Below are 25,666 nucleotides of genomic sequence, written 5' to 3'. Positions count from 1 at the left end.
CTATAAATATTTTTCATTGACTGACTAAATGCTGGTGAAATGGAGGCTAACACTGTAGTTAATAGACGACTGTTAGCGTCTGTTAGCTACAGACGGCTAACAGTATTAGACTGTATTACAGTCTATAACTGCACTGTATTGACAGTACAATCTAATAATCGGAGTAAAAACTTAGAAATAAATGTACATGAATTATTTTATTATTTTCTACCTTATTTTATCATTTTTCTGGGCAGCGTCGTTATTCTGTCGTTTTCTACGTCACCGTCCGCGCGCTTCGGCGGGAAAAACATTTTATCTATTTAGTAAATCAGCTTAAATTCAAAAATACTTTATTCAGTTAATTCTACATGTTTCCTGGAGAGGCTCCCGGACCTGAAAGAAGGTTATTAAAAGGTTTTCAAGGTACCTGGTTCTTCTAAAACAATATGCAGGAACCGCCACCTACTGGAATGGAGTGCGAATCGGGATCATAAATACATTACACAGATTTATAAAAAAATTATATATATATACAAAATAACCATATTATCTCCATTATGTTAGTCTTTAAAATAAGGAAAATGAGAAACATTCAGAAGTAAAAGGTTTTTTAATTTGTTTTCCTGCAGGTTATGAACCTCCTGCTGTCAACTAATACAGGCAGGAAAATAAAACATGAAAACAAAAGGAGCATTTTGCTGTTTTATGTTTTAAACAAAATACTATTTAATCCTATTCGACCAGGATTAAACATTAGTATGGTTTATTTAATTTAAATGTTTAATTTGATTTCCGTTTGGAATCAAAGTATTTTTCTATTTGAATATTTTCCTCATTATCCCAACTTCGGTAAAATGCATTACCCATAATTCATTGCTGTAAATGGACAAAAACACAACCAGTTTAATAAAATCTTTACAAACTGCATCCATCAAAATGTAACTCATGAAAATTAAAACAATTTAACAAATTAGTCTTTTTCTTCAAATCAAACAAAATTGGTATGAAACATTTCAGCAGCAAACACAATTACAATTATGCTGTTACAATTTTTAAGATTAAGATGTTTTACTCCAGAAACGTTTGAGAACAATTTCATTGTTTTAATGTTTATTAGTGAAGATGCTGACATATATTTATATTAGCAATTTCCACACATTTTAAGCCTTTTTCTGTAATTTATTCCAATATTAATAACAGCATATTTGCAAAGTAATTCTTAGTCTGATATATTTTTACCTTCAGTCGGTGAATTTATCTGTGAATAAATGAGCTGAAGGATTGTTTTACATTCTGCAGGTTGAAACGTCATTCTGACATGATTCTAAAATAATAATATTATTGGTAATTAATCTGTTCGTAGCTGAAAACTGAAGATTTGTCTTCAGATCTGTCCGCTGATCGGCAGAAATGAGGCGAGCAGGGCCGCATGCAGTACCGGCCAGCCGCCGCTAGAGGTCAGGGCTGGACAGAACCAGGAGGAAGTTCTGTGGAGTTCTGCGGTTCTGCTGCTGATCCAGGACCAGTTCTCCGGGTTTTAAAAGACTGCAGGAAGCTGTGGAATTTGCGCCACTTTTTGCACAAGTTAAGCTGCAGGTAAACACTCAAACTGATGCAAAGCGGAGTAATTTTGCCGCAGATGGATCCGAACTGCATGAACTGAAGCGGCTGGTTTGGTTTTAAAATGACGCCTGAATGTGAGAGATCAGCGGGATCAGGAGGAGGAGCGCATCCTGGAAGCTCCGCAGCATCCCGGTGAAACTTCCTCCTCCTCCTCTTCCTCCTCCTCCTGCTCAACTTCTCGTCCTCTCCGCTCCTCCGGGTTCAAACTTTCCCTCCTCCTCCTCCTCTTCCTCCCTAAGCTGGACGCTTCTCTCAACTTCTCCTCACTTTGAGTTAGTCTGCGCTGCGTGGAGGTGAAAGTTTGCCCGCCGCCGCCCCGCGCCGCGCCGCGCCACGCACCGCGCGTCCCGCAGCAGATGGGAATCCACGTGTCTGGAGCCGCTTTTCCTCTCCGAAAACAAAGTTGAGGCGCTTTGGAGGGAAGAAGAAGAAGAAGAGGAAGAGGAGCGGAGCGGTGAGTGCGCTGACCATGTGCTCAGCAGAATTCATTTTTATTTTAACTTCATTTATTCAAATTAAAAACTCCATCCTGCCTTTTATACCGTTTGTTCCTTTTTGTTATATTCATTCTGCTTATTTTAATTTATCCACAAAATCCAGAAAATCTTTTAAAAATTATTTTATTTCCAAATTTTCATAAAATGTCATTTTTATTTTATTTTCATTATTAATATTTCAGCTGATTTGTTGTTGAGTGGAATCATTTTAAAGCTTCCTCCTTTATTTAAATGTTTGTTCTGTGTTTCTGCAGCAGATGAAATAATCAGGTATTAATATTTGATGTTGTTTTTAGTAAAGCAGCAGAAAAGGCCTCAGATTTGATCAATAATTAACGTGGAGCTTCCTGTCCTCTCCGGCCTTAGAGCCGATCTTTTTGTCCGTCCTCATCCTGAATGGCCGCCGCTTCATTTGCATCAGAAGAAAAGTTTTAGTGCGTTTGCTTTTGTGAGCGGTGAAGAGTTCCAGCAGTCAGCAAGGAGGAGGAAAAGGAGGAGGAGCAGGGAATGGGGCCTTGGGTTCGACATTCCCAAACCTGGGATGAGGATGTCACCTTCATCCTGTCTCTTCCTCACATCCTGCCAGGAATTTCTGGAAATCTGTGGAGTTCGAGTCGGGAGAGAGTGAGCCGCCCCGCTGAGGCGACTCAAAAGTCTCTTATCCCACAAAACAACAAGACCACAGCAATTACTGCTCAGCGTGGCCCCGGGGCCACAGGGGGCCTCTCTGGGAAAGGCCCCCAAAACCTGCCTTCATTTTAAAACACACACGGTTCCTGGAGCGGACCGGACCGGTCCCAGAACGGGAGCGCTGTTGGTTTGATCCATGCAGGGAGACGATCCGACGCTCTGCAGCTCCTGACTCACCCGGCTGAAAATAATTGAAGGTTTTCAGGTTGAAGTGGAAGAAAAACTCATCTGGTTCCAGTTAAAGTCGGGACGGTAAACTGGGCTGGTGCAGCTCATCATTAAGGCTGCAGGAGAACCGGATCCATCCAGAGTAACGAGCTCAGGTGCTGAAAACCAAACTGATTCTCTGGAGTCAGAGGGTCCTCTAACACACGCACGCACGCACACACACACACGCACGCACGCACGCACGCACACACACACACACACACACACACACACACACGGACGCACACACACACACACCCTCTCTCTCTGGGTATGTAAACATTTACTCCTGGAGTCCGTCTGAAGATCTTCTTCCAGCAGATCTTCTCTAAGATCCTCCATCAGGCAGCAGCAATTACCCGCCATCAAACAGATCTAGAGGCCCCTGCAGACGGACCAATCAAAGGCCGGGGGTCACCAGGGGCCTGTAGTTCCTCCTCTGTGCCGTGTTGGGGCCAGCTTTGATGGGGTTGTTAATTAACTCCTGAAGGAACGGCCACCATCAGGACCGGGCCGCCTCAGAGCGCCGCAGCGACGGGATCAGAAGGAAACGTCCCGTTAGAGGACCTGGGGGACGCGGACACGCCACAGCGGCGGACACGCCACAGCGGCGGACACGCCACAGCGGCGGGCCCCAGAGGACCGGGACACTGCGCTCGGTCAAGGCCCTCAGTGTATCCGAGACGCTGCCTGGTGACGGGGCCCCGGCTCTCCAGATCTGCAGCTCCTGTAAATCCATCCTGCTCCTCCGTCCTGAATCTGAAGAGGAAAACGTCAAAACCTTCCGGTCCAGGATTAACCTCCTCATTCTCTTCCTCTTCCTCCTCATCCTCTTCCTCTCTTCTTCTATCAATCGAGTCAAATATTTTCCTCATAAAGAAACATTTAGAACCAACCCAGAGATCCTTCACACATTTTGATTCATTTTTCTGAATAGTTTGTATTTAAGTAAATAATGCAGATTTACACTCTAATTTCCTATAATTTAATTAAATTAATTCTTTCATGAAGATTTTGCATTAAACCTAATTTTAAATTTGTTAAAATATGAGATTAAAATATTAAATACTTGGTTTTCTTTGGCTGCTGAGGTCAGAATGATGGAAAAATGTTAAAATCAGGTGAAGAGCTGATCTGCTCACATCCAGAACCGAGAGACCCAAACTGAATTAAGACCAAAGTGTTCGCCACCGTGAAGAGAGGGACACATGGCAGGTCCAAACCGGCCTAAAGCCGGAACACCTGGGTAGGAAGAGGAACTCTGGATGAAGGAACAAGATGGAGAGAAGGAACCAAGAAAACAGAGTAAAGAAAAACACCAGGGGGCAAAGAAAACCGACCCACAAGAACCATCAGAACCACAGGAACCATCAGAACCACAGGAACCATCACACTGTGTGGAACATGATCCGTCCAAACAGACGCAGGAAAGCCGTTTGGACTTTACAGCGATGGTAAACGGTCCAACCAGTTGAGGTTCTGTTGGACCGTTTGGCTGAAGGTTCAGATCAGCTGCTGGTCGCCTCACGGCTTCAGCGACGATCAACGCCTCTCCATCACAAAATGAGCACAAAACTTCGTCAATATAGTTTTGAAATTTCAGTGTTTACATTAAATAAGAAATAATTTTTAAAAACCACGTGAATAMGTTTATTAATGCGATAAGTCATTAAGGTCAGGTGGTGAGATGTGGATGCTAAGCTAACTCTGGTCCTCCAAACATCGGTCTGGGTTCGGTTGAAGTGAACTCTGGTTCGGTCTGAATGTGAACACCAAACGGATCAGAAACCGCTCCAAAAGCAGGAAGTGAACTACAGCACAGGGCATTCTGGGTAAAGACAACCAAAGCTAACGTGTTAGCCAGCACTAGCAGGAGAAATGGCTCCTGGTCTTTAGCCAAAGACTAAAGAGAAATCCTCCAACAGACTTTTTAATGCAGCACAAAAATGAACCACAGAAGCTGAAGACGTAACAAATATGGCAATGTTGGCCTCTAATCAAACCAAGAGGACTACCTCAGGGGAAACAGCCTTAGAGTTGCATCTGAATGAAAGTAAAGTGACCTTTCCTGTCCAGTAGAATCTCATGGTGTAGTGAGAATTAAAATAACGGATGAACGCAGTGGTGACCGGAGGCAGAGCAGAGTTCTGGTGTCTGAACTGGTTGGTGTTTCTTTTCACGTGAGGAGGTCTCTCATAATGACGAAGGAATGCCAGGAATCCCTTCCTTCGGCCTCGCAGGAAGCGCTAAGCTACCTCAAAGAGAGGTCAAGGTCTGCGGAGCCACACAGGTGGGAGGCGCTCCTCCAGTTCACCCGGACGGGTCAGGAGGGGAGCCAACCCTCCTCTGAACTCGGCTGCCACATCTGTTTGCTGTTGCCGAGGCCGGGAGGAGATCAGCCACAGGATATTGAACATCCAGGCTCATTCCTCCGAGGAGAATCACTCAGCCTCTGTGCTGAACGTGTTGAAACCAGACGCGCTCTGCTGGGAATACGTTTCCCCTGTGTTCTGTTTTTAGCCGATACATCAGGGACTTTGGGTCTCATTTGCTTCTCTTGAAGTTTAGGGGAACCGCTTGGTATAAATTCAGATGTCACTGTTAGCCTCTATTTGTGCTTTCTTGGCTCGTACAATAAACAACCCCGTCTCGGCTGCTTTCTATTTTAGAGTCGCCACCGACCCGGGCTTCTTTTACACCACAGCTATTATTCAAGAGGAGAATAGGTGCGAGGCCCCAGCCATAAATTCCAGCAAGTGGTCCTTGGTAAGGGGTGCCGCGCCGAGGAATTGACTGCATGCTCCGTGATTTTACTCTGCTATGCAGTGACCTTTCAGGCTTAGACAGAGTCATTTGTTTGCTTGACAAGAGCTGTTCTAAAAATTCAGGAGACACTTGGTGCTGGTTATACTTGGTGATGAGCCGAGGTGGAGTCTGGTTCACCTGAGCAGCTGGGCATTAGTTTTCCTGACGCTGTGATCCATATTCGCTCCGGCTCTGGGAGTTTGGTGGGTTTTGATCAACTTGACACACATTTTGGTCTCTTTTCTGCCTCGATAACTAGTTCAGCATGTTAGCCCAACACTCACAAATGTTAATGAACAGGTGAGAGTTCCTCTAAAAGAGATTAAAAGCAGAAATGTCACAGAAGAGAACAAACAGTCATTGACTTCAATGAGTCGGCAGAGAGAGGGGGAGGGTCCCTGTGAAGCTGTTAGTCCCTTAAATAACCTTATTGTGGGGTCCCTTTGTCATCTGTTGCTCTTAAATAAATCACTGTGTGTCTTTGTGACGGGAGCCTCCAGTCCGCCGCAGGGGGCCGCGCTTCATCGGCCAGCCTGTGCCACACAAACGGCTGCTCAACGTTTCTACAGTCACTTCCTGTAACGGCCAGGATTTCTGCAGCTGATCAATGATCAAACTACATCACACCTAAGTGTTTCCGTCACAGCAGCATTTTAACACACACCAATACACATATAGATCATCTAAAAATAATCCCATCATAATAAATAATCACAGCAYCAATTTAACTACCCAATGCTAATGCTAATGCATTCTGTAATGACCTTAGATATTATATTCATGTTTATATTTTGTTTTTTACCATCTGGGTTTTATTTTATTTGGAAAAAGAGACAAAATGAGAGGAAATGGAGCTGCTGGGTAAACAGACTTCAAAATAAGAGCATGAATATAAACTAAGAATCCTTAACAGTAAAAACTTCAACAGAGACGTTGAACTTCAGAGGAAAGCTTAGAAAACAGAAACAGTTAGGGAAAGCTAAATGTGCTAAATATTTTTGAAGTTAGCAAAACCTAAAGCACTAAGCTAAAAATTAGCACTGCTATTAGCAGGTTAGCAGAAGCATGTTCAACACAGGTAGTTAGCATCATTGCTAATCTCTGGTTTTCCAAGTCACCATGTTTCTGTGATGGTTTATGATGGGATCTGTGAGGAAAACAAATATTTCTCATTTTATATGTGGATGAATGCATAAAACAAGATGATGACTAAAATCAAGCTGAATAAATCTGGTTTTAGTTCCAGAATGGGTTCATTTAAAGTCCAGCAGGACGGAGATGAAGCTGGATTTTAACGCTGAACCTTCGGTCTCCTCAGAGAGCTGCTGGACGTTTCAGAGCAGAGACGGAGTCTCTCTTAGATCAGCTGTTACTTCCTCCTGCGCCGCCGTTCTGCTAAATGTGTGAGCAGCAAATGTTGAGCCTGACTAATATTGATTTGTGAGGCCAGATCAGAGAACGGGAGGCGTGAAAGACTCCAGTCAGGCGGCTCGTATATCACCTTCTGAACGCGGCTGTGTGTGGTGAGGGCTTCCCATGAGGCCGCGCTGCGTCCACCCACACCTGTTAGCCGATTCATCCGCAGCAATAAAGACGCTCCAGACAGAGCTGTCAGTCAGGCGCTGCTTTGTTACCAGGCAGTAAATGAACTGGAGGTTCATCCAAGTCTGAAACCTGCAGCTGCTCAGCGGTCGAGACGTGATGGAGGGAGGTTCTGCTGTTGGAGGAAACCGACCTCTCTGGGTCCTAATTCGACCTCTCTGGGTTTTCCAATATGGACGCCTGGCTGAGGTGACGTCACAGGATCTCCGTCAGATTCCTTCATTTCCCACAATCCCACTGGAAACTAGCAGGTCTGATGAGACAGTTGGGTTGTGTTTCCTATACAAATGTGCACAAATCTTTGTCAATATTCTGCTAATGTTGGAAACTATTTTGCGGCATCGTGTTTAAAATAGTTCATGTGATAAGTCATTAAAAATCATGGCAGCTAAATGAGATATTCATAATTCAGTCATGGTGATGCTAGCGCTCATCCATCAGCCAATCAGAGGAGACGTTGGAGTCTGATTCAGGCGTTGGAGGACGTGTCCGGTGGACGTCCACTTTCAGTCCGGTCCAAAGTATGGAGGCCTGAAGTGTGAAGTTCTGATCCTGTTGGGTTCATCCAGACGTAACCGGACCGTCGCCTCCCATCGGTCCACAGAGGATTTCCTCAAAGGTTTTGGAGATCATCACAATGTTTCTGGTAAATGTGAGAAGTCTTTGGGTTGTTTTGAGTCGGCAGTGGTTCTGGATGGGCCAGGTTCTGTTCTTACTGCTGAATCCTGGTTAGATGTTCTTCTGGGTTCTTCTGGACCTCCTCATGGTTCCGGAAGTTTTAGAAACGGTTCAGTTCCTGGATGCCTTTAGACTTGATGTGCTGCTTCCTGTTGAAGTGATTTTTCTATTGATCTGTCAGTGATCGGGCCCAGAAGTGGAGCAGAACTCAGGTTCTGGTTGGTTTGGAGAAAAGTCTCTACATCTGGGATTTGATATCAGTGAACATAAACTGGCTTTCCAGTTTATGGAAAGCCAGTTTCTGATCCAGAGGGTTCTGATCCAGTGGTTCTGATCCACTGGATCAGAGGGTTCTGGATCAGAGGGTTCTGGACCAGTGGGTTCTGGACCAGTGGATTCTGGATCAGAGGGTTCTGGAGGAAGATGGCACTTTCTGCTCCCCCGTCTTCATTTCCATCCAGCTTTGAAGATAAAGTAGCATTGTTCTAACTGTTGAGGCTCTGAATGGGCCTGTGGAAAGGTCAACAGCCAAATAAACTTTGATGACATGCAGCCTGGACCCCCACCTCCTTATCCTCCGTGCCCTTTGACCCCAGTTCCCCCGGCCAGCCCCCTGCCAGAGAGCAGATTGAGCTGTGAAAGGCGGGAGCTGCAAACTGCACAACAAGGCCGGGTTTATGAGCAAATCCTTCGACATGTTTGCTCAGCGCTCCCAACATTATCTTCAGATTCCTGGAGAATGAAGGGGTGCCAACAGGCCGGGTGCCAACAGGCCGGGTGCCAACAGGCTGGGTGCCAACCGGGACGTCCAGCTTCACGCTGCGGTTCACAACGAGTTTATGTAAATACAATATACCACAGATGTTGACCTGTCGGCTGAGCTGCTGCTGGTTTGGTCAGAGACGAGTTCACAGGCTGAGGTGACGCTCCGACTGCAGATAAAACTGTTAATATCACTGATTTTACAGCAAACAGAGGCAGATTCATTTGCTGTTTCACTTGGTAACTTGGAAAGAAAAGGAAAAACTGTTTTATTTGGTGGAAATAACCAGAAGAAAAAAAGAAATAAAAGGTGCTTATTTTCAAGATTGTAAAAATGGCCGAAAAATCAGCAGAAACTCATTTCAGTGAGCTCTCCAGAATGTCGTATCTCATTCTGTCGTATGAGATACGACAGAATATCAGGATGAAAAAAATAAAAATCTGACTTTTTTTTGCAAAATTGTAATTCTTTTCACAGAACTCAAGTTATTCTGAGAGTTTTAACTTTTTGCTTAAATCCAGGTCGACTCAGTTCTCGTTCACACTGCACTTAGTCAAATGATCTGAACTAATTGAAAAACATGTTCCCCTCCTGGCCTGTGGGGGCGCTGCACCAAAAACCTCTGAAGACACTGAGCGCAACTTCCTTCTTCACCAAATGGAAACTAAAATGGAGGCGTCAGATTTTAGCGGTTGGAGGATTTCTCTTTAGTCTTTGACTAAAGACCAGGAGCCATTTCTGCTGCTAGCACTAAGCTAGCGCTAGGCTAGCATGTCAGCTTTGGTTGTATTTACCCAGAATGCCCTGCGCTGAAGTCCACTTCCTGCTTTGGTCTGCTTGGCGTTCACTATGCATTCAAACTGAACCAGAGTTCACTTCAACTGAGCCCAGACCGAGGTTTGGAGGACAAGAGGTCAGAGGTCGATTAGCGTTCATACCAACTGAACCGGACTTTCTAGACAAACAGACTGCAGTCAGGTTAAAGTGGATTAAACAGATTTGGTGTGAATGAACCTTTAAAGCATCAGTTGCTGCTTCTGACTCTCTGGGTTCTTAAAACAGGAAACGTTTCCAACCATCCGATTGTCTTTGTTTAATCCATCAGTTCTCGTTAAAGTTGGACATTTAGAGGCTCTTGGCTCGTTGCTGTGACCCTCAGTGGGATCACAGGCACAGTGTCCATCCAGCCACCTGAGTTCTTCCTCAGTTTGTCTCAGATCGTCCTCATGTCCTCCCAAACCGAGAGCTCCACGTTAACGGCCTGTTTTATGCTCCTCTCCCTCACAGCGCCTCAGTTGGCCATGGAGACCTCGTCGCCGTCAGCCGCACAGAAAAAGGACAAAATGGACGGCAGCAGCTTCAGCGACCTCCCCAAGAAGCCGTCGCCCTCGGAGACCAGAGGTAAGGCGCCGTTTCAAGGCCGGGTCCGGTTGTCTGTGAGCCGTGAGCCGGCTGAGAATGAGCCGGGGTCTCACAGGTGCTCAGCCAGGGGGCAAAGGGGAGCCATGAAATATACATTTCAAAGAAGAAGTGTCGTCCCGGGAGCCGGCGCTCTCTGCGGCCTGATGAGGAACCCTCAGCAGTCAGAGGTGACTCGCTGCGGATGTCTGACAGGAATCTTAATAGACTGTGACCCATGAAAGAATCATGAATGCAGATGGGCGCCGTGTGCAGGCGCGGCTCGGTAAACGCGGATGAGTAGAAAACAGGGAGTGACAGCAGAGCTGGGGGGCCGGAGCAGGTGAGCCTGGTGTTGTTGAACTAAATGAAGAGTAGCAGTGATCCTCACTGGCTGGCAGGAAGAGAGAATACATGTTTAAAGATGCCAGGCAGAGCGTGATGAAAGCCGGGCATAATGAGGCCGAAAGACCTTGTTCTTACCTCCAGAGTATAGAGAAGAAAAAACCTTAAAAAGTGTCCGGGGTTGATGGAGCCGGGGACGACACGCAGCTTCAAAAACTGACAGAGATGCAAGCTGATGGGGCCCTTTGACATGCAAATTAAACGTGTGATTTAGTGACATTTTTACTCATTCATGGAGGACTTGGTGGCCTGCCATTACAAAGAAACGCTCATTAATTGATGAAGAGGAGACAAAGCTGGAAACAGAGTCTGGAACGAGGCAGAGCTCAGAGTGGCTCGGCTCTTTGTGAAAACGTTTACTATGGAGGAGACGATTTGAGCCAGAAACATTTCCTACAGCAGAACCAGAGTTCATCTGCCCGGTTCTGATGCCTCCAAACACCAAACAGAGCAAAACGGAGTTTACCAAGACACACAGAACCTGACAGAACCAAGCAGAACCAAGCAGGATAATCAGAACACACCGAGTTACGATCAGATACACAAATTCTGGGAAAGTTTCTGAACGTGTCCAAAACTAAAACAGCTTTCAGGGAAAAATGTGTCAATCTGGAGACAGAGCCAGAAATCCAGCCCTGAATTCAGCCCAAATCCTCTACCGTAACGATAAAATCTCATTCAAATTGGTCATCTTTGCAAAATTAATATTTATGTAACAGAAATGATATTAAAGTTACATTAAACCATCGTTTCCTTTTGGATGTGATAATGATGTTACCGCTCAGGCCTGATGTGTTAATTATGATACAAACTGGATTCAGTTCATTTTTCAAAATTCTACTTTTGAAAACATATACATTTTAGACTTTAATAACTGAATGTATCATTTTTACATACATTTCTGAGAATCTGCTGTTTAAACTAAACAGCCCTGATGAGTTTTATTGTATAATTATGTTATAAATATGACAAAACAATACAAAAATTTAAATACATAAAAATTAACATCTCAGTTCTTCACCAAAAAAAAAGTTTTAGTTAAATAATAATAGAAAAGGTCAAATGTGTACAAAATCATGTCAATCAGGTCAGATTTAATTGTTTATTTTAATTAACTGAAAAAGTAGCAATAAATCATAATAAATTTCCTATCATGAAAATAATTTTTATTTATTGTAATGATGATTAAACCTCCTAAACCTTCTGTATTGTTGGGATTGTTTATTATTTTTCCACTGAAAGTATCAATAAATATAAATAAAATCTGATTACGTGCAGCTTAGCGACACAATCAAATCAAATAAAGTAAAGAAAAGTTATTTTGGATCAGTATTTAGCTTTACCTAAGTTAAATCGTCCATCTCTGGTTAAAGTAAAGCATCCAGTCCTGTTCCTTCATGTTCCCAGGAACATTTTTAGGGTTTTATCAGAGTTCGTGTCGGTCCAGGAGGACAGCCGGACGTTGGGTTGGGTAGTTCTGCAGCGGCCCGGTTCCAGGATCCCTCCAGTACCAGCCGAGGTGAGGGCGTTTGTTCAGAGACGTCAGCGGCTGCCTGATGAAAGCTGAGTTTAATGAGGTTAAAGGACGTCGGCGTCACCTCCACCGTATCACAGCGGATGAATCAGTGGAAACAGAAACGGCGGCGGCGGTCGGAGCGCTGAGCCGGATGCAGAGCGACAGGACACTTTTGAAATGTAAATAGAGCCGGAGGCTGAGCGGACGGAGAACCTGGTGGCCTGCCACGATGAAGAAGACCAACATTAATTGTTCATATGAGAATATCAATGTAGGACACTTCTTTACATTTGGAGCTTCCGCTGTTGCTCCACTTCTCTCCTCTTCAATATTTGAACAAAGCCGCCTCGTTCCCTCGCTGGGTAATAGTCCCAGAGCGGTCAGAGCAGCCGCCTGATTGGGTTCTGGTTCCTCATGTTCTGCTCACATGCTGCATGTTATATTCACAGGACAAAAGGAGGAACTTCACTGTGGTTTAGGCAGATTTTACCCTGACGCTGCAGAGGCTGGTAGTCTGAGCCAGAACCAATCAACCGTAGAGGGAAAACCAAACTAGAGCAACTCAAACCGATGCTTTCATGTTCAGACAGAAGATATCAGGAGGAACCGGACTGGATGGTTTATCCTGGTTCTGGTTCCAACACTCTGGTGTTTAAGAGGAAAAACCAACCTGAATGTCCAGACGAATCAAATGTTTTAACAGTGGCTGGCGATGCTAACTGAATGTTAGCTGCAGTAACTCTGAAGATCTAGCCATAGAAATTAGTTCTGCTAAAGCTAACACGCTACACCAGCATGATACTTAGCTAAAGTATTAGCTTCAACTATCATGAGAGCATTAAATGCTTTTAAAGTTAGCAAAAGTGCTAAGCTAACAATATCTTTAGTGGAAGCTAATGCTAAAGCATTAACTTCAATTATCCTGACAGTGTTAAAAGTTTTCTAAGTTAGCAAAAATGCTACACCAACAATGAGTTAAATGTAAGCTAACTTCAGCTATGTTGACAAAACTGAGTGCTTTGAAAGTTAGCAAAAATACAAAAACAGAAGACCAACAATTAGTGGAAGAAAATGCTAAAGCGCTAATTTCAACTACGTTATTAACACTAACCGTTTTCAAAGTTAAAGACACACTAAAACACTACACCAACATGGTATTTAGTTAAAGCTAATGCTAAAGCGCTAACTTCGACTGTCAAGACAGTGTTAAATGTTTCTCAAAGTTATAAAATGCACTAAGCAAAATATTAGCTGCACCATTAGCAGATTAGCAGAAGTGGGTTAATTTGCTTAATGAAAACACAGCAACTTCAGAAACACTCTTGATTTTTCATAAAACGTTTTGCCACTAGGATGAGGCGGGTTATAAAATGTACAAAATGGGTTGGGGTTACATTTTATACCGTACTTTAAATTCAATTGGTGAAATAAACCAATTGAAATTAGTTTATTTCACAAAACTGCAATGGAAACTTTTTTTCTCAAAAGTCGAGTCACATGATCAACAGCCAGATTTTTCTGTTGGCCAAACCAAGAAGACAGGAAGTAGGAACATGATGACGTGTTGATAACTTATCAAACTTATTCAGATTCTTATTTAATGGAAACACATTTGAGAAATTTTATTTGTTCAATATTAGCAGAAACCCCTCCTACCCCACTAAGGGACAAGGGTGTATAGAAAATGGATGGATGGATGAATATTAGCACATCCATCCATCCAAGTTTTGTGCATGTTTGTAATGAAACGCAGCTGGAGAATCCCGCCAAACAGAAACTATTTGGTTAATTCTTACTAGCATTAAAACTATTGTTACATCTCAACCAAACTCTACCATCACTGTTTGTATAAAGAGTTTCCAGTTTTCCCTCCTTATTATTTCATCCTCTCTCTCTATGTGACCCAAACTTCTCGGCTCGGCTGTATATTTATATTTCCAATATCAGCAGCAGGTTTTTAATCTTCTAACAGCTAAATAAAGAGTCTCTCCATAAGTCTTCCTCCTATCAGCGCCTCGTGTTTTCATCTTAAATAAACAAGCAGCGTGGCTGTCCCAGCCAATCAGATACCAGCGCTTAAACTACGAGCGTCTGCCACCGCCATGAGACAACGCAATTACTTATCTCAGTAATATGCATTATTATTCCAGTTGCCAGCTCCTGATAAGTCAACATGCATGCAGAAAGAGCGGGGTCCTTGAACCTGGAGGCAGCGGCTGATATACTGCAGCTTCCTGCGGGGCTGCTGCCACCTCTGAGCCGACAGCAGCCGTATACCAGCCGCCTGTTTTATATTCCCGTCCGCCTTTATTTATTTACAACAATTTCGTCTCTATCAGAGGACATGGCTAATGCGGAGTTTTAATATGTTATTTACACATAAAAACCAGCTATTTACAGCAGCCTGAGAGCAGGAGGGATGAATGGGCTCCGGTCTGTTGTATCACAGTTTAACAATCTGGATCGCTAATAGAACCATTTATCATGGAGCGGTCATTTATCCTGCAGCCCGGTGCCGGTGCCGGTCCCAGAGGCCTATGGAAATGGGCTCTGCATGTAATGAAGCTCAAGCGGGACTGGTTTAAAGCATGGATGTGCTCTCCGAGTCAATTAGGGCCTCAGGTGTTCCTGTCGGCCGGCCTGATGATGTCTTCCTCCCGCTCCGGGCCAACCCGGAGTCAGGCCGGGTCTGGACGCCGGTTCTGGTTCGGCGGTGTTTAGCAGCAGCAGCTGAAAGTCCTCTCTCCGCCCTGACCCGCCGCGGCTCCGCTAATAGATTCAAATGAGAGGCTGAATTTCCTCTGACAGCTCGCATCTGTCTGAACGCAGAGCCCGGACCTGCAGGATCCGCGGCCCGTTGGCAATAACCCATAACCCATAACCGCAGCGTCAGATGGAGGCATTACTGGGAAAAGCAGCAAAATGACACAGAATCCAGCGGAGCTTATTGATGGATGTGTCAGGGAGCAGAGATGAAGGGACGAGGTTTTATTCATAGGCGTTCAGAGGTTTGATTCAGATCTGATTTATTTGGGATTAGTTAAATTTAGAGTTATTGCCTTTTTAAAATAACCTCTTGGTTCACACAGGAAATACGTCACAGCAGCGCCGCGTTTCAGACACAAACTTTCTGACAGAAGGAAAAGTCAATAAACCTGAAATTTATTAAACATCTACTGTATTATTTAATGTTGCACAATTTAAACCAATTCTATCAATACACGTAATTAACCTCCCATGAATTAATAAACCTTAAACAGACGRGTTTCGGTTTCAGTTAGCTTAAAGCTAAGCTAGCCTTTATCTTTCCACTGATGTACTGTATTAATGTCAAACCTGCATATTTCATCCTGTTAATATGAAAATATTTTCACATTCTGCTAAATATTATTTGGGATATATTAGAAAACTTGCCCACAATAAGCAAGCAGATGATMAAAAATTTAAACAGCTGCAGAGATTTAACAGACTCAGCAATTTTAGGCTGTTTATTATGATAAAAAATAATTATATAATATTTGCAATTMGTTTCCAATAAGGGGTTCAAGTAAAAGACATTTGGATGCCTGACAATTATTTAATAAACAGAATAAAAAGATTAAAAACTGAATGCTAAGCTAGTTAGCTTTCAGTTTCTAGCCGTTTTCACACATTTTTTAAAATAACTTTTATGTTTTTATTTAAAATACATTTTAATAATTTTAGTATTTAAATCTATGTTGCTGATTTGTTTAGGAGTTATTGACATTAAAGTAAGCTGATAGCAGAAAAAGGCAAAATAAATTAATGCTAGCTTTAATTTTTAGCAGCTACTTTTTAAAATGTTGCAATTTWAAATAAATGTTGACAATTTTAACAATTATTAATCCCTGCACAAGGTTTATTTATAAACTATCCTGGATTTCTAAGACTTATTCAATAAATTGATACAAAGAGACAGAATATCAATGCTAACTAGTTAGCTTTAGCAGTTTTTAGCCATCACATTTTCACAGAAATGTTAATGTTGTTTAAATTAAAATCATTTTAACTTTAGTAGTTAGATATATTTTGTTAGTCAGTGTTCATTCAGGAGCGTTTATTAATGTGTCAATAATAAACCAGGGTACTAACCAGTAAAAATGAAGGCTAGCCTGGCTGGTTTTCACCAGTTTTTTTTATATTGTACTTTAAAATTAATGTTGATGATTTTATAAATTAGAGATGAATCCATATACAAAGATTATTCAATAATTATTGAGTATTTCAGACATTAAATTAAAAGAAAACAAACGTTAGCTAGTCAGCTTGAGCAGTGTGTGAAATTCATGAAATCTTTGTGATTAGATGAAACCTTTACTAAGGTCAGGTCTGGATCAGAACTTAAATATAGATTAACTAAATTCATGATTTTAAGAATATTGTAACATTTATTTCACATTCTCTGCCTAGATTAAAACCTGGTCATGAATGTGTTCAGTTCTAGTTTTTGYCTGAATTTTCTTTTGGTTGTTATTCTTTTGTTTTGGCGGTGGATGTTTCACAGGAAGTGTCTGTGTTTGTCTCGCTGTGTGTTTCTCTGTAAACTAGGCCAGAGGCTGCAGCTAATGATTTGATTAACTGGCTTCGGTGGCTCTTGACATACATCTTGCTGAGAGTGAGTTTGTCGTTGGAGAGGGAGATTGATGAGCGCGCGGCTCCCCGACCCACAGTTCCTCCCGTTCTGCCTCCCAGGCCTTTCTGCTGAGTCTGGCTGGTTCGCAGGGGAGGACCGAAAGTACTTAGCACCTCCTGGGCCGTCCCAGGACACAATAAGTGGGGGGTTGAGACCTAAACAGGCGTAGCATTCCCATATATATCAAAGAAAGCAGAGCGGAAAATGCTTTAAGCTGCTGCACTGCAAAAACACAAAACCTCTCCGAGTAATTCTGCTCCACTTTCTGATGCAAATAACTTGATTCACTTCAAAAAGGCAAAACTGACTAATAAGTAATCTTACAGCCAGACACAACTCAATGTTTTCAGTAAATAATGCAGAAATATTAACATTATTTCACATTTTCCCAAGTTTTAAATGCTTAAAACTTGGGAAAATCTATGAGCTATYTTTAGCTCATAGATTTTGCTAAAAAATTTCATGTTAATCAGTTTTGTTGTATTTAAACTGTATTAATTATGGCTGGACTATATGGATGAAAATTGTATCACAATATAAACATTTCATATCAGTCAAAATCTATAATTATTGATTAGTTTTGTTGTAAATATCTGAAATATTTCCAAACTGGAGTCACATCTTTCCTGTCTGATCCAGTTTTCTCTCCATGCTGTTTTTATTTTTAAATAGTTATGACAAACTTTAAACTGCTGCTGCGCCTGTTATGCAWCAAGCTGTTGCTAGGTAACCAAGGAGTAAGAGAGTTGTTGCTAGGTAACCAAAGAGAGAGTSAGCCGACTCCACCAACCTCCTGCACACCTTCGCTGTGATAGTTTGAGCTGCTAAAGTTTTTYCTCTGCCTTCAGTTCAGTGAATATTCTATTTATTGAATATTGAATCAGATGGATCATTTATTGATATTGATCATTTATCTGTTCTGATACGTATTGTTACTGATTTATTGTCCAGCCCTGATACTGAGATATTTGTTCCAGAAACTGGACCAGAAATACTTGGTAGGATTTAGTTTTTCTGCAGAGTAAGAAGAATGTTTTCTACATTCACAGGTTTGGYAAATTTATTATTAGTATTAATAAATGAGCTGCTAATCAATACGAGGTTTTGGTCTAAAGCTGATAACCTGATGAGCTTTAAGCTGGGAGTCGTACTGGGACCACTGGGWTGGGTGTGAGGCTCCCAGTGCAGGAGATGGATGAGCAGGCGGCTGAGTAAATGGTATTTTAGGCGCCATCGGTAGATCAGCGATAAGACACATTTCTTTATCACCAGGTGGATGGTGAGTAATTGATGGCGGCCAGGCGCGAAAGGCCTCTCTGTGAGCTGCAGGGGGCCACCGTGGGGGTCAGGGCACGCTGGCAGAGAAAAATGCAGCCGCTAACGGCCGGCCGTCCAGAGCCCCGCTCCAAAAGGACGGCCACTAATCTTCCTGAGAAGGAGAGGATGAAGAAGAAGAGGGGGCGACGGCTCCTTTCTCTGCTCCTGCCTCTAAATGAGGCCCTGCCCAGGAGGCCTCGCAGGGGCAGACACACACACTACACACACACACAMACACAMACAMACACACACACACACGCACACGCACGCACACACTTTATACAAGCAAAACGCATCAGCCTTTAGCTTTGCTTCAGTCAGAAAACAAACCTTTTGGGTTCATTCAGATAAAAACAGATTCATGGGAGTTAGAATAAAAACAGCAGAAAAAACTGGGAGGAAAAACTTTTAGATGCTGAAATGATCACAATAAATCAATAACTATGGATCACAATGGATAAGTGATCAATATCAATAGATAACACATACAATGTAACCTTAAATACATAGAATATTCACTGAWCTTCGGTGCAGAACTGCATTCTGGGAAATGTAAGTAGAGGAAAGGTTTTAGCCAYTCAAAGCTAACTAAGCTAGCCTCAGCTTGCTCCCTCGCTCTCTGGTTACCTAGCAACCACCTGCTGGGTAACGAGCCGTTTCAACTGTTTCATATCCGATCTACAGACACGTTTCATTGTGACATCACTACATCCCGCCCCCAACTTCCTGCTGGAGGGCAAAAAGCTGCTCGCTAATGATGACTAGCATTGATTTTAGCTAAGTTGTCAATGTAACGCTAAATCTTAAATTTACGCCTTATACTTAAAAGATGGATGCAGTTCTTTGCTACTAATTGTCAACACTAAGACAAGTAGATGACCAGGTCAGAAAAAATTTTAATTAGGGAAGTAGGTCAGCTTTGCTAGCTTGACTTTGATAACCGTAACATGTAGATGTGCTGTGGAATAAGGTGAGTTTTTATTTTCAGTTAGCAAAAAACTAAAAAAGGCGACTGAACACCAAATCTGACAGATTAGAAAAGCAGAAGTTTAAATTAGCTAATTTACCACTGCTGTGTTAGCCTAGCTAATAGCAGCGGTAGCTAATAGCAACGGTAGCTAATAGCAGTTATAGTTAATAGCAGCAGTAGCTAATAGCAGTGGTAGTTAATAGCAGCAGTGGCTAATAGCAGTTATAGTTAATAGCAGCTAATGGCAGCGGTAGCTAATAGCAGGAGTAGCTAATAGCAGCGGTAGCTAATAGCAGTTATAGTTAATAGCAGGAGTAGCTAATAGGAGCGGTAGCTAATAGCAGTTATAGTTAATAGCAGCAGTAGCTAATAGCAGCGGTAGCTAATAGCAGCGGTAGCTAATCTTCCACAGCGATCAGATATAATCACAAAATGAACATCAAGCCTGAAAACATAAAACAAATGGACTGAATGTTCTCTGTGTGGGAAATGTTTGAGTGTTTTTAGTGTTGAATCCTTAAACAAAAAGTGGCGTTGTCGTCAGTTGCTATGGCAACGAGTCTGTTTATRATGTAGCAGACGCAGAAAGTGAGTCAACAGAACAATACGTGAGGTTTCGATATGTTCTTCAAAGTTTTTCTGCATTATTTTTCTTTCTCCTGTAAATGAACAACAGCTTCATCTCCAGGTTTGTTTTTAGTAACGTTGTTGTTCTACTGCAGCAGCGTTGCCATGGAGATAAGGACAACAATCGTGTTTTTGCCGAAAACATCTGGATGTAAACAATAACATGCAACGTGTCCATATGAACTCCAGATCCGTTCTGGATCCGTGCCGGTAACGGTGACCTCCGCCCAGGTCCGTTTGCGGTCCGGTCCAGGTATTTGGTACCTCAGCAGGCTGGTCCTGTTTTCATTCTCAGTTCTGATCTTTGGTTGGTTTTTGTGTTTGCTGTTGTTAGAAAACTCAGAATCCAGTTTGGACCTGTGATGACGTTGTAGCGCCCCCTGGGGGAACGTGATCCTGTTTGGTGGTGGCCGGTTTCCCCTGCGCTCTCTGAGGCCCCCTCATGGGCCCCCCGTATGGGCCCCCCGTATGGGCCCCTGCAGCAGGCCATATGGGAGCCAATCATGGCGGATAATGGGCTCTCTGCAGCGCTTTGTAAACATTTAGCTTGATGACTTTCCAAGATGGCCTCATCCTCATTTATCTGACGCTGCACTCGACATCAGACGCTCTAAGTGAAACCAGAAGGCTGCTCTATTTCTGGATCAGACGCTTTCTGCTGCTTGTTAGCCGTTTTCAGGCCTGAGTCATTAGAGCAGCGGCACAAACACGGCCTACATATTTCACATGAATCAACAAACAAACATGAAACCTGAACTGGAAACCAGTCCAGAACCGAACGCYGAGAGTTCAGGATGAAGATTGGAAGCAGATTCAGGATGTTCATGTTCAGGTTGTTATAGTTCAAACAAGATAAACATTTTCCTTTACTGAAACAAATAAAAACAGCAATTAATGTGAAAACTATAACTAAGTGGAACTACAGCATTCATGAAACAAAAACTTTCTGAAATTATGGATATAATMGTTTTCCTGTTAGTCAATCTATAATCAAGTTTTCAACATAAATATAATGACAATACTTTGTGAATTCTGCAAAGAAAAACAGACTAACTTATAAAAACTAAACAATATTTAACTGATAATAACTAATAAAGACTGGCTGGACTAGACACAAAGTCCCAGTGAAGCTCAGTTTAACCCTGATTGCTGGTTGTTGTTGCTGGTTGTTGTTGCTGGTTGTTGTTGCTGGTTGTTGTTGCTGGTTGCAGCAACAGAGCGGCGCTCCATTGGCTCAACTTCAGCGTCTCTTAATGACATTAAAGCCTGAGCTCCATCCAAAAACAACATTCCTGGAGATTTACGGCCCGGCGTGGGGAGCGATAAAAGCACGATTCTCAGGATTAGGCCAGAACTCCTCCTYCTCCTCTTCCTCCTCCTGCTCTTCCTCATCCTCCTCTTCCTCCACCTCCTTTTCTTTCTCCTTTTCTTCTTCTGCAGTGTTTTTCCTGCAGGCTGCAGGCCGCTGTGGGTCTGACTGGACTGAACCCGGGTCCAGATTAAAGCGCCCACAGTCGCAGGTGAGCCAGAGTGCTGGAGAGTTGCTAGGGGCGACGGGCGTCCATCAGGAGGTTAAACGGCGGAGTGTGAGGGAAAACAGAGGCGGGTGTCGGAGTGTGTGTTGGTTTAACTTGTGACCCGCTGAGCAAACAGAGGGGCTGCTGGGTAAACGCTGCGGCTGACAGGAAACGCAGCGCTTCTCACAACTAAACTCACCGCATGCCGATGACATCACTGTACTGTCACTTCAACAATAACCAAAGCACGGCTTTATACAAAATGGGAAAGACAAGCTGAACAGCAGAACAACTCAGGGTGAAAAATGTCTGATGCAAATTTTATTTTTGGACATTTTCTCCACTGTTTCTTCCAGGAGAAAATCAGTAAATATCAGTCAATTAAAAATACAATTAAATGCAGTTACTGTTTGCTGCTTRGTGACGTAAATCACTTCTTKTTAAATATATGAAGAAGAATCCTGTTTCAAATTGGAATGATTTTCTAGAACAATATTCAGTCAGTAACAAATCTTTACTACAAAATACTGTGAATTAATTTGAACCCATATCGTCCTCTGCTAGCATAACGAGTAACTTTATCATTACAAGTCAGTTACTGATGATAAAAAYGCAGTGGTGTTTCTGTCCATCTGCATCTGAAAGGTCTGACAATCTGGTMAAGTTTAAAAACTTCAAACTGGGATTAAATATTCTAATTTTWGWGTAAATTAATCTARTCCATACTTGTAGAATCTGAGTTGTAGGTTTTAAAGTAGAGCTAAAGGTGGTGAAAACTAATCAATCTTTTACTTGGTAAAGTTTTCTTTAGAGAAGAAAACGTCTAATAAAGAGGACGRCCAACTTAGGAATGCTAGCTGCTAGCCTAAACAATGCTAGCTATAGMATGTGTAATGCTAATGCTAGCATATCCAATGTTAACTAGCAGCTAGCCTCTCCAATGCTAATGCTAACCAGCAGAGGAAGAAGGTAATCCAATGTGTGACCAGCGTTGGGTTCTGGCCTCTTCAAAGSTAATACTAGCTGGTTCTCTCGGTTAGCGGTGCCTGTCATTAATCAGCTGGACTCAGGATGAACGTAGCTTCCTGAGATAATGACGTAGCCTCTGCTAGGTGCCTGATAGTCTGAATGTTGGCACCAAAACGATTCCAAACAATCCAGAGGTAAAAGAGAAGAATCTAAACGTGAAGCATCATTTATTCCCCGTCTTTACACTACAATCATAAGCTAAGCTAGTCTCCAGGAAGGATGGTGTTGATGCCAGCCGATCAGACTAGTAGGACGGGTGAGAACTGACCCATCATGGATTTATGTGTTTAAAACGTTCGTCATATTTTCTACATTTATAGATCTAAATGAGGGGCTGCACAGTGATGCAGTTGGTAGAGCTGTTGCCTTGCAGCAAGAAGGTTCTGGGTTCTTTTCTTGGCCCTGGTCTTTCTGCATGGAGTTTGCATGTTCTCCCTTTGCATGCATGGGCTTTCTCCGGGTACTCCGGTTTCCTCCCACAGTCCAAAAACATGACTGTCAGGTTAATTGGCCTCTCCAAATTGTCCCTAGGTGTGACTGTGTGTGTGCATGGTTGTGTGTCCTGTGTGTCTCTGTGTTGCCCTGTGACAGACTGGCGACCTGTCCAGGGTGACCCCTGCCTCTCGCCCGGAACGTTAGCTGGAGATAGGCACCAGCAACCCTCCCGACCCCACTRAGGGACAAGGGTGCAAGAAAGTGGATGGATGGATGGATCTAAATGTACTCAAAAGGTTTTTCTTTGTTAGCTGTTGCTCAACTAACAAAGACTGAAACCTGTTAGCTGAAGGGAACCAGCCATAGTTTTGGTTTCTACRTCCTGCTGTGTGGGGTAAAGGTTGGTGGACGGCTGATTCCTCTTCATAACGAGTTTTGGTTCAGATTCCAGGYTTTGGTGATGCCTTCAGGGCCCGTCGGTCCCTTCTGTTGGCTGAAGCTGCAGCCTGGTGATGCTCTGCACAGCTGCTGCCTGAGAGCCTCCCTACAAAGTTACAGTGAAATTAGAAGAGGCACGCTAATTGYCTTGTAAGTATTGCAGAAAGCAGCTGGAGATTAGCAATAACAGCTAATTAGCTGGGCTACAGTGGAAATCAAAGCTGAGGCGTGACGATAAACACAGTCTGCAGTTTGTCTGCCGTAATAAACCCAACAAAGCTCCAGGTTGTCACATTCTGAGTTTTAAGAGCTCCGGTCTGAGACGTTTCATAAACTGCAGCAGCGCCGCAGCAGCTGCTGCTAAACTCTGCAGCCGGACGCCGTCCGAGGCGCAGGGAGAAACATTCTCCTCATAAACGCTGAAGTGAGCGTTTCCCCATCAGAGCGGCKCTGCAGACAGCACAGCCTCGTTACACAACCTCAGTTAGACTCAGAGGTTCAGATTTGAAGAGAAACGCTACAGGATTTTCCAGGATCATGGAAATTTACGCTAAATCCTGAAATCCYCGTATTTTTTCACACTAATTGTGGGTTAATTATAAATTAACACAAAAACATAAAGTTCATGTGATGTTAATTCCCACCTACAGGGGGCAGCATTCGTTTTATTCCACTCATCCTGACAGAACAAGAATCACATTTACTGTCATGTCAGCGCAAATATTACAGTCATAAAATACTCAGAACTATGAGATCARATTTAAAATAATGTAAATAAAAACTAATCAATAATGAAGCACTTATTTTGTGATTAAGCCGATGATAATGATACATTTTGCTGGATCATAAATTGTCTCAATAACAATAAATTATTTCCTAATGCGATGAATCGATTAATCGATGAATTGATTATTGTAACAGATCTAATGGTGATGCGTTCAGTTCAGAGCTCAGGAAGCGGCTCTGACTCCCGTCAGGATAAAACATGGAAGCTGTCAGGATGTGGGCGTGACGAAGGCTCAGACTGAAACCTGAGCCACGGCCAGGGCCGACTCCCCGGCAGGCGGCGGTCCGCCCMCGCCCACGGCCCTCTGGTTTCCTCACCGGGGTTTCCCTGAGTGGCCGTCCGACCCGGTGTGCAGCGTTGCACCTGCTGCAGAGGAAGAGGCAGAACTCCTCTTCCTCTCCTCCTCAGACTGATTGTTGCTTCGTCTCTGGAGGTTTAAACGATGCGATACATGCCCACCCTTAACACATAAATAAACATATGTGGATTAAACAGAATTAGTTTTTTATTGATTTTTGGTTTATTTTAAAGGTTGTTTAGTTTGCATGTCTTMAATCTTTTAATATTTYCAGGAATCAGCTACATTTTCTCTTTCTGTTGAAGAAAATGACAGATTGTTGTTAGATTCTCATTTGAATTAAAAGAATAAATCCTGCTGTTTAGTTTGAAGGCAATTTAAACCTGTTGGTGTGTTTTCCTGCGCTGTGTGTGTGTGGTGTGTGTGTGTGTGTGTGTGTGTGTGTGTGTGTGTGTGTGTGTGTCCAGCCGTGTGGAGGTCCCGTCCTCCTCGTTAAGACGCAGTAACAATCGTCTCCTGATCTATTCTCGGCTCCGTTCTGGGAGGAAACTGGGTCTCTGCTTCTTGCCCGCCGTCCCAGAAGCCCTCCTGGTGGGGGCGCCGGCGGGTGATATGGATGTTAGCCGGGATCGCTGCGGCAGCCGCAGGAGCGGCTCTTTAATTCACCGCATGTTAATTATCGCTCAGCTCCTCTCTCCTTCATCACAGGAGGATAATAAACTTTAGCTTTAAGGAAATCACTTAATCTGGACAAACCTGGTGTTAAGCAGAGCGATTAGCAGACGGACCATAAATCAGCTGGATTACCCGACACCATCAGTCTGAGAACCTCYGGTCTGCTAAGGAGCTACGCTACGCTAACACCTGATCAGGACAAAACCTGAAGAGATGGTTCCAACCACATGCGGTGATGGAAGAGGAGACGAATTTAAGGAGATCTGTTATAAAATTCACTTCTTGCATGTTTCTGTTCCTCCATTTGGGTCTCAGCCAGAAATACAGTTAACTAAAACTAACTAATACTAAAATAAAAGGTAATTAATGGGAAAATTCTCCCTGTTACCTAGCAACCTCAGCTGAATTCTCCCCGTTACCTAGCAACCTCAGCGGAACTCTCCCTATTATTGAGCAACCCAAGCAAAACTCCAGCTGTATGSGCTGTACAATGGCTGCTGGAAAACAAATGTGTTTGTTGTTGACTTTCCATCCAGAAACAACTTGTCATATTCTAGTTGGTTGTGCAGCAGGCTCTACTATTGCTTTTCAAAGGCGTCCGGTTGTATTATCTGTTTGCAGACATTCTGTGWAAATGCCAAGTTGTGGGCGGGGCCAGCGACAGGTTATCTGGATTTAAAGTGACAGAGACCCTGAAACAGCTGACAACTGATCAGACTGAAGAGTCTGGAATGATTTTGTTAAAAACATGAC

The 25,666-nt window shown here is 43.2% G+C and overlaps 1 protein-coding gene across 1 annotated transcript in view; it reads left to right on the top strand.

Annotated features, from left to right (window-relative positions):
• The first annotated feature begins 1,034 nt into the window (after window positions 1-1,034).
• Window positions 1,035-25,666, top strand: part of LOC103457154 (zinc finger protein GLI2-like) — a 54,607-nt gene continuing 29,975 nt past the window's right edge. Inside the window, 2 exon segments of the mRNA XM_017309141.1 lie at window positions 1,035-2,059; window positions 10,135-10,248. Of these exon segments, the coding sequence (XP_017164630.1) occupies window positions 10,149-10,248 (100 nt within the window). The 5' untranslated portion in view covers window positions 1,035-2,059; window positions 10,135-10,148.

Source organism: Poecilia reticulata, linkage group LG2 (assembly GCF_000633615.1).
Source record: "Poecilia reticulata strain Guanapo linkage group LG2, Guppy_female_1.0+MT, whole genome shotgun sequence".
Lineage (NCBI taxonomy): Eukaryota > Metazoa > Chordata > Actinopteri > Cyprinodontiformes > Poeciliidae > Poecilia > Poecilia reticulata.
The sequence above is the reverse complement of the archived record's forward strand: the minus strand, read 5'-3'. Positions and strand labels throughout refer to the sequence as shown.